Here is a 12,678-nt window from a genome sequence, read left to right as displayed (position 1 = left end):
CATTTTAAAATCTATGGCCTTATAGTTATGTGGGTGGGAATAGAAGTTAATAATACAAACCCCCTGTAAACCAATATGAGACTTGAATTAGAATTTCTTTTTTTGGCATCACACAAAAAATAAGATTTACTGTTCCACTGGTGTGGAGGAAAGCATTCTTCATTTAGGAGGGTAACAAACAGAGATAATCATGTCAAAGTACTATTTATAACAGTGAAGCACAAACTGACCTAATAGCCCTAACGAGAGAATCCATTAAATAATGTTACACTAATGTGCAGCCACTGCAAAGACTGCTCTCAAAGAATATTTAACATGGAAAAATGCTCACAGTGTTAAGTATAGTATTATGTGCCAAGTGAACCCAATTTTCAAACATGTATGGGTTATATGTGCATGATCACACAAACTAAAAAAACCAGAAATGTAAAAGTAGGTTTTTATTGGGTGAGGTGACTTATTTTCTTAATCCTTTTCTGTACTTTCTAAAAAGTGTTAATGAACATGTAAAATTTTTATATCTAATAACCTTTTTTACTCACTTTCCATCAGAAAAGCACAAACTCTTTGGGCCAATTTTTCACTGTAATGAGATCAATTACATTAAAAAGATCCCCCTCCCCCCAAAAAAATCCTACCGAGTGTTTTTCTGATGAATCTTCCTCCATTCCGACAGGTCTCCATGTCAACAAACTTAAGGGAAAGCAAGAGAAGGAAGATGATCAACACGAGAGGCAACCTGGAGCTTTAGGATATCCACTGGACACAGAAACAACTAGCAATGGCCGCATTAACACTTACACATGTGGGATGGTTGTTTTGAAAATATCCAACATACAATTGCATGTTTCATCCCAGACGTCAGGACTGAATTTCTCTCCATTGGATATTACTAAGTTTTCTAAGCAGTTTGTACCTGATCGAGCCAACTGCTCATTATCTGCAAAATAACGCAACATCTATTATTAAGCAACTGCTGTGCTGATTCCCACCAAATCACTGATGCTCACTGTGAGGTAGACCACACGACTGGTAGATTTGTAGGCTCTGATTTAATGAAGCAATGATACAGACAGTATTAAAATTGTTATAGTTTGAATAGGCTATAAAGATGTATAATTATTCACCATAGCTTTATTGTTAGGGATGGAAGAAGGTCAACATTTTGTTACTTAACTGGCTTCTTGTATGAGAAATGGAAAATATTAGCTCAGAGATTCTAAAAGTGTGGTCAAACACTACCATTTCCAATTTTTGCCATATCAACATAACTTATTTATTTATTTTATTAAGGTATCATTGATATACAATCTTATGCTCAGGTTTCACGCGAGCAACACTGTGGTTACTACATTCACCCATATTATCAAGTTGCCCCCACTACACACCACTGCAGTCACTATATATCAGTGTAAGATGCTATAAAATCACTACTTTTCTTCTCTGTGCTACACTGCATTCCCCGTGCTCGCCCCCCATATTATGTGTGTGAATCATAATACCCCTTAATCCCCTTATCCCTCCATTCCCATCCACCCTCTACAACTCCTTTCCTTTTGGTAACCACTAGTCCATTCTTGGGTTCTGTGAGTCTGCTGCTGTTTTGTTCTTCAGTTTTGCTTTGTTGCAGCATAACTTATTTTAAATAAGTTACCATTTATTTAAAGTTGAGTCACTTAAAAAAAATCTTAACTATATTAAGCTTTGTCCTAAGCTAAAACTACCTATGGAATCCAGGTCTAATGTGTTTTATGGGTATTTTTCCTAATGTAGACTAAAATAAATACATAAGTACTTAAAAAATGTCCACTGATGAAGTTGTTGACCTTGACTCCCAAAGTACATTTTAAAAACATTTCATTACAGTAAATTCCCAACATAACGAAGGACAATACACAAAGGTATATCTTTTAAAGTATAAAAATAACTATATTCCATCTTAAAGAAATGCTTATAAACTGACTTGGTGGGGAATTGTTTATATGTTCTAAGTAAATAAAAAGTACATTTTTCACCAATTAAATTATACATTGTACCCCTTGGCATTACATTCTTGCTTTTTTATACAGTTGACCCTCAAACAGGTTTGAACTGCATGAGTCCATTTATATGTGGATTTTTTTCAATAAGTATATTGGAAAGTTTTTTTGGAGATTTTTGACAATTTGTAAAACATTTTCTTTTTCTTAGCTTACTTTATTGTGAGAATACATACATACATAAAGCATACAAAATATGTGTTAATTGACTATGTTATTGGTGTTATGTTCATGTTACCCTACGTTATATCAGGCTTCTAGTCAATAGTAGGCTAAATTTCTGGGGATTCAGAAGGTACACATAGATTTTCAACTCTATGGGGGTTCGGCATCCCTAAGCCCTGTGTTATTCAACAGTCAGCTGTACTGAAAAAAATAATCTCTCATTAAAAACTATGTCAAGAAAAATGATACCTAGAGACATAAAAAGTACCTTGTTTTACACACCACTGCAATTGTGCAAATACATCAGAAAGGAGAACTTCATTCAAAGCTTCATAAAACTGCGTAAATACATCACAAATAGCATAAAGTGCATGATTACAAGTTGTTGTCATCCACTCAGATTTCTGGAAAAACAGCAAAAGGATAATGTTTAAAAGCCACTCTTCCTGTGCTGAGATGGGTACTCTCAACATCATTGGCAAAGCTGTTCTGGAAAGCAATTTGCAGTTTGTATCAACAGTCCTTAGAATGTTCACATCACTGATGCAGTAACACCTCTTCCAGGAGCAGACCCAGAGAAATAATCAAAGACTTGTGGGTTAAGGTTTATGAATAAAGGTGTTTACCACACTGGCATTTACATAATGAAAACACAGATACAAACAAATGTCCAGCAAAGTGGTGATTAAATTAGGTATATCCTTATGACAGAGTACTAAATAGTTATTCCAAGTGATGTGTACAAAAAGTCTTAATGATTTGGAAAAAAACAAATATGATATTATGCTAAACATACCTTTAATACTGAAATACCAAAAATTTAAACATTAGATATGATACATAATTTCAAGTACATATAGAAGAGATTCACAAAACCATAGAAAAGAAAGGTTGCTATTGCTAAGCATGATTCCCAAAGTAGAAACCATAAAGGAAAAAACTAGTAGATTTTGTTCTTGTTTTAAAAGCTACAATCTTTTGAAAATAAAAAGGAAATGAGAATAATAAAGTGGGCAAAATCACCTGCAATTTATATAAGGATATGCTATTTTATTTATATGTAAAAAAAACTCATATATCAATAGGAAAAAGATGAATAACCCAATAGAGGGGCTAAGGATATGAAAAAGCACATAGAAGAAGAAATGTGAATCAGTGGTGTAAAAGAAAATATGCAACCTCACTAGCAATGAAAAAGCTTTTTTCATGTGATACTTTTGGCCCATCAAATTAACAATGATTAAATAAGACAGACTGTGAAGAGCTGGAGTGCATATGGAGAAACAGACCTCTCATGCACTCCTAAAGTGTAAATGCAAATTTATTGGAGGTAACTTAATATGTATCAAAAGCCTCAATAGTGTGCAAGTCCAAACCTGACAGTGAAAGCACTTGTCCTCAATAAAAAAGAAATAGCAAGTAAAAATGTAGCTGCCAAAAATGTTATTTTAGAGCCATCTAAAGAAAGAAAAATGGTAAACAATTTTCCACGGTTCATGGAACATCCACATGCTAGGAATATTTTGCAGCTTTTAAAAACATCACACAATATGCATGTTGGGATTCCATTTTCATAAGAAGAAAGAACATATACAAGAAGTATCTGAAGGTGTTAACTGTGGGTGTTTGCATTTTCTTTTTATGTTTTCTGATTTGTTTTATAATGAAGAAAAATCTAAGTTACTTTAAGATTAGAAAACTGTATCTATGCCATGACCTCAACTGTATTTAATCCATGTCAAAGACTGACGGAAATTTGCCGAAACAGTAACTCTAATTTTTGAATGGTAAAATTACAAATTTTTTGTATATTTTTAATATTCCATATTAAGCGAGTAACTTTTACATTGGGGGAGGGAGAATGGTGTTCCTAAACAAAGACAACTAGGACATCAAACATTCTTTAAAAAAAAGCCTAATAGCTGAAGCCAAATAATTTGTGTGTTTTATTGTATATACTTCAGTTAAAGAAGGTCTAACATTTGCAACATCATCTTCAACTGTAACTTCATTGAAACAACCCTTCTAATGCTTTTTTTAAGGAACAAGAGATACTGCACTTTTTGCTGACAGCTGAGAAGTTGATATGAACAAAATAACCAGAAGAACCAGATGGGTGCCCAGCTGAACTGGCAGTATAGCACCTGAGGGCCAAGCAGGCAGACCATGATGATTTGCTTCCTCTGACCCCACCCCAGGGGAATTTCTTGTACCAGCTGATATTGCCAGAGGAGGCCCAGGAAGCATGTTTCCATTTTTAAAACACACCATAAGTAGCTCAGCATTAAGCTTTCCATGCAGATAATGACACACTGCCAGAGGCAGGCCAGGGAGGCCCTTGCCATCATGTAGGACGTTGCTTTAGGCCTCACCTACCTCCGACTGCTGCTCAGGGAGTTTCATGTTGTCAAAAATTCTGAACACGATTCTAAACAGGTCCTGCCACCAGTGCTTTTCAAAGGTGTGGCCATAGCTCTTCATGATCTCGAACATGACCGTGAGGCCTCTGGAGGAAACAATGCCAGGTGCAGAAGAGGAAATGGGGTTGGGGAAAAGAACATCAGATAAGGCAGTGGGAGAGCATGGGGATGGGTGAGCAGGTGACTGAGGCTCATCAGTGATGGAAGGGGTACAAGCCTTGCAACACGGTTACCTTGTCCGCACATCTAGCTTGCATCGGTTAATGATGCAGGAGAGCTCAAACAGGATGGGGAACCATCCTCGGACCCACACTCTGTCACCAGGAGCCACATTCATGTCATCGCTTGTGTATTCTTGTAGCACCTACAACGAAAGTCACCTCTCAGATGCAGACTAAGCAAAGGAAGGAACAGAAAGGGAACTACATAAAGGTTAAAGCCCCACATTTCCCTCTCCTAAAAACATCCATTCAGTAAGGGTATGGTGGAGAACCTCAAGGAAACAGACAAGCTGTTTCCCCATCTGAACCATGGACCATCAAGGGTTTTAGAGTAACTTGGGTGTCAGATTATAAGGGATAGGAAGTGTTACAGCAAAATATCCAGGATGACTCAGTATCTTACGCCTTTCTAGAATGTTACTGTAATACCTGTTACTCAAAAAAACAGCAGCAGCAACTATTTACTGAGGGCTTGCTATGGGCCAGGAACTGTGAAGATGCTTTACATGGATTAACAATTCTCACAACAATCCTCTGATCCAGGTAGAAATAATGGTCTCGTTTTACAGATAAATGGAGGGAGGCACTAAGGATTAAGTAAGCTGTCCAAGGTCAGGCGGCCAGGGCTGGCCATGTTTCCCCAGACTGGAAGTGGAGCCCTACTCTCTGGCCTATCTCTGGGATGTCAAGCCCTCTGCTCTGCAACCACTCTTGAAGTGGTGCTGTCTGTTGTAATGGAGTCTATCATCTCTGATTCTCTGACATTAGCCAATTTCTCTTTGTGCTTCTGTTAACTCCCCAGTAAAACAGGGATGTAATTACTCACTTCAGTTTGTTCTTGAGATGAAATGAACTAACACACAGAAGATACCTAGAATAGCACCTGATATATAGTGAGTGCATAAAACAGTGGTTCTTATTATCATCAGTTCTTGATGAGTGGTTGCAGGAAGCAGATGTGTCACCTTCAGGGTTTACAGGTTTGTAAAGAATGCTTAAGTAGAGATCTGTATAGATCATCATAGTTTTAAAAGTACCTACTTCTTACTATTTCAGTGTTTCAAGACTGCCATTTAAACCAAGCAGGCCTCTGGAAAATTGAGACGTAACAGAGAAACCCCAAATATTTTTGGGAAAAACCAAAAGATGATTTTTAAATGTCACCTCCTAAAAGGCAGGTTTGTTTTCTTTCAAAAACAGTTTGTAGAATACCATGGAGAAGTCAGTATGAGTAAAATAAATAATTTAACATACACAAAGTAACAGAAAAGGTATAACCCCTGCAATGGCAGCATTTTGAAGTAAACAGTCTAGGGCAAACACTTCCTTCTAAAAGAGTACCTAGAAAGCTCTTTGCCAGGAGCAAGGGTTTTTGCCCCACTGCTCCTTTTCCCCTTGCCGCCCATCTGAGCAAGGAGAGGAGAGAAGTACCCGAGGTCTTTCGGAGACGTATTTCCCACAGAAGCGGATGAGCCGGATTGCTTCCATGCTCGTGTCGGGGAAAGCAGCATTGCAGGCAAACTCCGACAAGCACTTCACAGCATCTTGGAAGGAATCGATGGCTGCAGGGAAATGGTGCTGGAAAATAGTTGCTGGAAAAATAAAGACAGATTTTTTATAAGGCCAGAATTTAGAAATGGAGATGAAACACACGCACATATACACACACTCTCCAGAGACAACTCCTTTTGTGAAAATGTTAAGAGCACATCAGTACCAATGGAAGATGGTATTTATTATTAAGTCACTCAGGAATGAAAGCATTGCGTACATCCTGGGCTAAACTGGCTCCTGAGTTCAAGCAATGATGTAAAGGCTCAAATATTCATTCTATTCAATGAACATTTATTGGTGCCAACTATGTGCAAAGTACAGTTGCAGGCCCTGGGAACACAGAGGTGACCAATCAAGTTTCCTGCCCTCATTTCACTTGTGCTCCAATGGGAAAGATGGATAATAATCACCTAAGTCAATACATATATGGAATAACCTCAGGTGGGATGTTAGGAGGGAACAGAGTCACTTACTGACGATGTGGCCTGTGGTCTGGAAGGCCAGTTCCACGATGTTCCCGTCATGATCCGAGGCTGCCTGGTGGAACACGGCAAAGATGTTCTTCCAGCCTGAGCGGATGTTGGCTGCCTGAGAGTTCACCATCTGGGCAATGCAGCGGATCACCATGTCCCGGATGGTCGGAGATCTAAGGAAGGAAGGGGGCAGCATGCCATCTGTATTTCAGACGGTGGGAAGGGAAATGACCACAGCTCACCACTTAGAAGCAGCACTTAAAAAGAAAAATTTTTTTAAGCATGAAGCAATCCACATTCATTAAAAATACTAGAGAAAACAAAAGGAAAAAATAGTAAGACAATCACTGTGGCAGACATTTGCCTACCCACAGCTATCCTCCCATCTTTTTGGTAATAAGCTCTCCTGTTTCCATCCAGGCAGCAACACACCCAACCTCAGGGAACAGATCATAAACAGTCTAAGACTACAAGAAAATCTTGTCTCATATGCCAAGTCCTCAATTTCCCAGGCTCTCTTGAAGCTGGGGGAGCTTCACGACCTGTTCTGACTAATTAGATGTAAGGGAATATCTATGGGCATGAAGAGGGGAGAGGTTTCTGGGAAGATTTTGCTTTTGTCTTAAAAGGAATACACATGGTTGGCTCTGCTGCCTTTCCTCTTAATCTCATTCCGAACACAGCAGGATGCGTGGAGCTGGAGCCTCCATCCAACAATCAAAAGAATAAACTCAAGGATGAAGAGCAACCCTGTGGATGGCCAAAGAAAGGGGTAGAGAGAACCTGGGTCCTCGATGACAGTTTGGGCTATGGAACCAAAGCTGGGATTGCCTGTCTCTGACTTGTAAACAACACAAAGCCCTGGTTTAAGCCACCGTTGGTCAGTTTTTTTGGCCCAAAACATTTAGATTAATATACTAATTCTGCCACCCAGAGATGACCAATCCTGTTAGGTTTTTGGGTAGGGACATACATGCATGGTAAACACATACACGGATGGGATTACATATGCTCATTTAAACAATTTAAATGGAAGAGCATGGTGAGCAGATGAGGAGGAACAAGGCCATTGCAGCTAGGGTAGAGTGAACAAGGCAGAAAGTCCTAGAAGATGGAGCCCCCATGGTAAAAGGGTACCCAGGTCATGGAGGGACCGTCAGCCTTTGTCTTGGGCCTGCTCTCTGAGAGAGATGGAGCTTTTGAGGAGAGAGGTGAAACGGTCAGACCTATTTTAAAGGGTCATCCTGCATTTACCCATGGAAAATGAGAAGCAGTAGGATGAGTAGGTGGCCACTGTAGTGGTCCCGCTACCACTGGGACTCCATCTTCTGGAACTTTCTACATTGTTCACTCTGCCCTGGCTACAGTGGCCCCCTTGCTCCTCCTTATCTATGCCAAGTACATCCTGCCACAGAGCTTTTGCTGATTGGCTTCCCAAGACCACACACAGCCGCTCGGAGCTCATTCCTCACTTTGCTTAAGGGCCACCTTACCAACGTATCTCAGCTGACTGCCTGTGTGAAGGACTGCTTTTGCCCCTATCGCCTCACCTTGACTTAATGTTCTTTAAAGCAATTATCACCAGTGATTTACTAAACATTTGTACATTTGTCTATCCCACTGGAATATAAAGATTTATTTTTTAATTTTATTATGGAAATTTCAAACACACATGAAAGTAGAGAGGATAGGATAACACCTGTATTTCATCAGCAAGCTGCTATAATTATCAAATCAGCACAAGAAAACAGGGATTTTTGCGTTTTCTTTATTGCTGTATGCTTGGGACTTAGAATAGCACCCAACAGATGCCAGGCTAAGTGAATGAATGAACAGGGTGACTACTTCAGAGGGTCAACTGTCCTGACCTCTTTTATCACCTCCCAGGGCAGAAATGCTGGGTCACAGAATTCCTGACCTTGTCTGAGGATGCTTCAGCAATGGCTCTTTCTCAGACCAACCTTAGCGCCAGCCCCAGTAAGGACATACAAGACGTATTTCTACTAGCTGCAGTGGTGTCATTCTGGGAAGGTTGTACATAGTTTAGTGAGATTTACTTAGAGACAACAGATGTGAATTACAGTCTGTTCATTTTACTTGCTTCCACCAACATGGGAGGAAAAAATTAACTCATGGTTAGTGTTAGGAAGTCTTTTTTAGGCCACCAGTGGTGAATCTAACAAGGGTCTTCCAGAACAATGCACATACCTGTTTTTCTTCATGATATGCTCAAAGGGCCTCAGAAAATCTTTCTGGAAACGGAAGTTGGCTAATTCTCCCTTTTCAAGAAACTTCATGGAGAGCTGCCTTAATGAGTCAACAGCAAAGATAGCCACATCTTCATTGGGGTTACAACCAACCTGAGCAGGAACAGAAGTGAGGTGAAAGAGGCACAGTACAACAATTGCGGTTCTGAACATCAAAAATGGACAGGCTGCCTTCAGAACAAATGCTCTGGGAAAACATACATAAGGAGAAAAAAAAAAGGCATTTCTTGGTTATGACCTGTATGATTTTAAATTTAATGATGAAATATCAGTACTGCACATTTAACTAAAAGTGCTTTCAAAATATGCTATTTATTTTCTGGAAAACTGTGTAAAAAATGTAACAAAATTTACCATCCTAAGTACTTGTAAGCACACAGTTCAGTGGTAAGTACATTGACACTGTTGTGCAAGTTGTGCAATGGATCTCCAGAACTCTCTTCATCTTGCAAAACTGAAATTCTTATACCCATCAAACAACAATTTGTCACTTGCTATTAATTGTATCCAAATATACGGGAGGGTCAAAAGACTTCAAAGTCTCTGTAAAACCTTTTCATACTCGACCATGTCTGTCACTTACAGCAAATAATTATAAATGAATATCATTAAGCCTAACAAAACTCAGCAGAAATATTTTCAACTTTCTTAATATTGTACTTGCCTATGGCTTACTTAATTTGAAGGGTTGAATTATGGGTATATTTGGTTGGTGCTTCTCAGACTTTTCCCTCAAGGAGAACAAGGGAATGTTTCCCACCAGAACCCCTGCCCAGGGATCTGGGGCATCTTGCACAGCCTGCTCCACACAAGCAATTTCACTGACATATGGGCTGACCTGGAAATGTTTTATTTTTAACAAAAGTATTGTTGCAATATCATTTGCAATTAAGGGAAACACCAGTAGGAAAATGGCTATACAACAGTATATTAATATACACGGAATAACATTTGGGCAGTTAAAAAGAAAGAATAAATGCAGCCTTAATAAAAGGAAGGAAATTCTGTCACGGGCTACCACATGGATGAACCTTGAGGACATTATGCTAAATGAAAAAGGCTAGTCATAAAAATGCTGCCTCAGTCCACTTACAGGAGGAGGAGTCAAATTTACACAGACTGTAAGCAGGACAGTGGGTGCCAAGGACTGAGGGAGGAAGGACTGGGGAGCTGTTTAATGGGTACAGAGCTGCAGTTCCACAAGATGAAAAGTGCTCTGGAGATTTGTTGCAGAACAGTGTGAATGTTCTTAGCACTACTGTATTATACATTTACACATGGTTTAAATGGAAAGTTTATGTTATATGTTTTCTACCACAATTTAAAAAAAAACCAAATTCATATATGCTAACACAGCTAAATTTTTTATTTCTTGCTAAGTGGAAAAAGCAAGCTACAAAATTTTTAGAAAATAACTTAGAAACCTAGACAATATTATCCATATTTCTATGAATACATATATATATGTGTGTGCATACAGAAATGCCTGGAAAGATATACACCAAACTGGTAAGAATAATTAGCTTTGGGAAGGGTCTAGCTGGGAGTGGTGATGGTCAAAGGTGTTCTTGGCTGTAATTATTTTAAAGGTGTTAATGTAATATTCATATAACTAGAGACAATGAAAAGAATATACCCTTCCTAAAAATCCAGGATTCAGGAATTCCTGCTTCAGGAATACACACCAATGCTTACTTTGTGCAGCTTTGCACATTCCATGACACACGTTCCCTAGTTTAGATGAGAAACACGTGACTGTTCCGATTCTGCTAGAATTTAGAGAGCTAAGTTATAGTTGTACTCAGCCATTCATTTTTTCAGATCTACAAGATTCTCATGTGCTGTGGTTCCCAAGGGGAAGCAGAACATCTTTCTGAGACAGTGGAAAGAATGAAAGACTGAGCACCTGAGCTTTCCACAACAGCACTGATTAGCTGGAACAGACATTTGTAATGAAGTTGACAACCATGAAATGTCTAATTACCACCTGCCAGTCTGTGTCTCAAGCTTGTCCATAAGTGGCCCATAGATAACTGAGAATTGGCATGTAAGAGTCTTGACAACAGAATCACAGGTGGGAAAAAGTAATGTGTACAATCTGTTCTGTTCCTTCAGTTTTTTCTTTGTTGTCATACTCCACAGATGAGTGAAATCATTTGGTACTTGTCTTTCTCCGCCTGGCTTATTTCACTGAACATAATACCCTCTAGCTCTAATCCATGTTGCTGCAAATGGCAGGATTTGTTTTCTTCTTATGGCTGAATAATATTCCATTGTGTATATGTACCACATCTTCTTTATCCATTCATCTACTAAGTAACCTACACTTAGGTTGCTTCCATGTGTTGGCTATTGTAAATAGTGCTGTGATAAACATGGGGGTGCATATGTCTTTTTGAATTTGAGATCCTGCATTCTTAGGGTAAACTTCTAGGAATGGAATTCCTGGGTCAAATGGTATTTCTATTTTTAGTTTTTTTTGGGAACCTCCATACTGCTTTCCACAATGGTTGAACTAGCTTACATTCCCACCAGCAGTGTAGGAGGGTTCCCCTTTCTCCACATCCTCACCAACATTTGCTGTTGTTTGTCTTTTGGATGGTGGCCATCCTACCTGGTGTGAGGTGATATCTCACTGTGGTTTTAATTTGCATTTCTCTGATGATTAGCGATGTGGAGCATCTTTTCATGTGCCTGTTGGCCATCTGAATTTCTTTGGAGAAGTGTCTGTTCATATCCTCCACCCATTTTTAATGGGGTTTTTTGCTTTTTGGGCATTGAGGCATGTGAGTTCTTTATATATTTTGGATGTTATCCCCTTGTCAGATATGTCATTTACAAATATATTCTCCCATACTGTAGGATGCCTTGTTTTGCTGATGGTGCCCTTTGTGGTACAGAAGCTTTTTAGCTTGATGTAGTCCCATTTGTTCATTTCTGATTTTGTTTCTACTGCCTGAGGAGATGCATTCAGGAAAAAGTTGCTCATGGTTATATTCAAGAGATTTTTGCCTATGTTTTCTTCTATGAGTTTTATGGTTTGATTTCTTTTTGTATGCATGTGTCTGTATTTACATAATGAAACCTCTAGTGGAGTGACAGAGTTTATTCTGGTTTTCTTTCAGTAGTTGTCAGTTTTAAAACACAAGAAGTCTCTGGCTTGTTTCTGATTTAAAAAGTAAATGTTAGTTCCTTGACAAAGGTTTCAGAAGAGTGCTGGCAAAGGGAGCCAGAGTTTTCTTTTAGAACATAACTTAATCTTTGGTCATTCAGAAGGCACTTCAGGATTTCACAATACTTCCAAACACCGATATGTTTGTCCAGTGACTGTAACAATTTTTGCAGTGTTAGCCTATACCCTGGATATGGAATATGACTACCGATACCACCAGGTTTTTCATCTGTTCTCTGTGAGTTCTACCAATATGTAAGTAGGCTATTACTCCTCTCAAGCTGTCCTTACTTCACGGGGAAAATGAATTATAGTATTCCCAGCTTTTTGGAAGTTTGCATTACACCACTTACTTTTATGAAAAGAC

At 38.9% G+C, this 12,678-nt stretch overlaps 1 protein-coding gene across 5 annotated transcripts in view; it reads right to left on the bottom strand.

Annotated features, from left to right (window-relative positions):
* The window catches only part of ARFGEF2 (ADP ribosylation factor guanine nucleotide exchange factor 2), a 92,894-nt gene that overhangs the window by 16,897 nt on the left and 63,319 nt on the right, over nt 1-12,678 (bottom strand). For all 5 annotated transcript variants that reach the window (XR_008997997.1, XR_005028040.2, XM_036902036.2 and 2 more), the window contains exons 26-33: nt 9,081-9,232; nt 6,873-7,045; nt 6,277-6,437; nt 4,858-4,988; nt 4,581-4,710; nt 2,473-2,608; nt 802-940; nt 639-693 (exon numbers count right to left, since the gene is read on the bottom strand). Coding sequence is in view for 3 of the 5 variants with exons in the window: in XM_036902036.2 (XP_036757931.2) it covers nt 639-693; nt 802-940; nt 2,473-2,608; nt 4,581-4,710; nt 4,858-4,988; nt 6,277-6,437; nt 6,873-7,045; nt 9,081-9,232 (1,077 nt within the window). In the remaining 2 variants the exon portion in view is untranslated. The remainder of the gene's footprint in view (nt 1-638; nt 694-801; nt 941-2,472; nt 2,609-4,580; nt 4,711-4,857; nt 4,989-6,276; nt 6,438-6,872; nt 7,046-9,080; nt 9,233-12,678) is intronic.

Source organism: Manis pentadactyla, chromosome 5 (assembly GCF_030020395.1).
Source record: "Manis pentadactyla isolate mManPen7 chromosome 5, mManPen7.hap1, whole genome shotgun sequence".
NCBI lineage: Eukaryota > Metazoa > Chordata > Mammalia > Pholidota > Manidae > Manis > Manis pentadactyla.
This window is presented reverse-complemented; position numbering and strand designations above follow the sequence as displayed.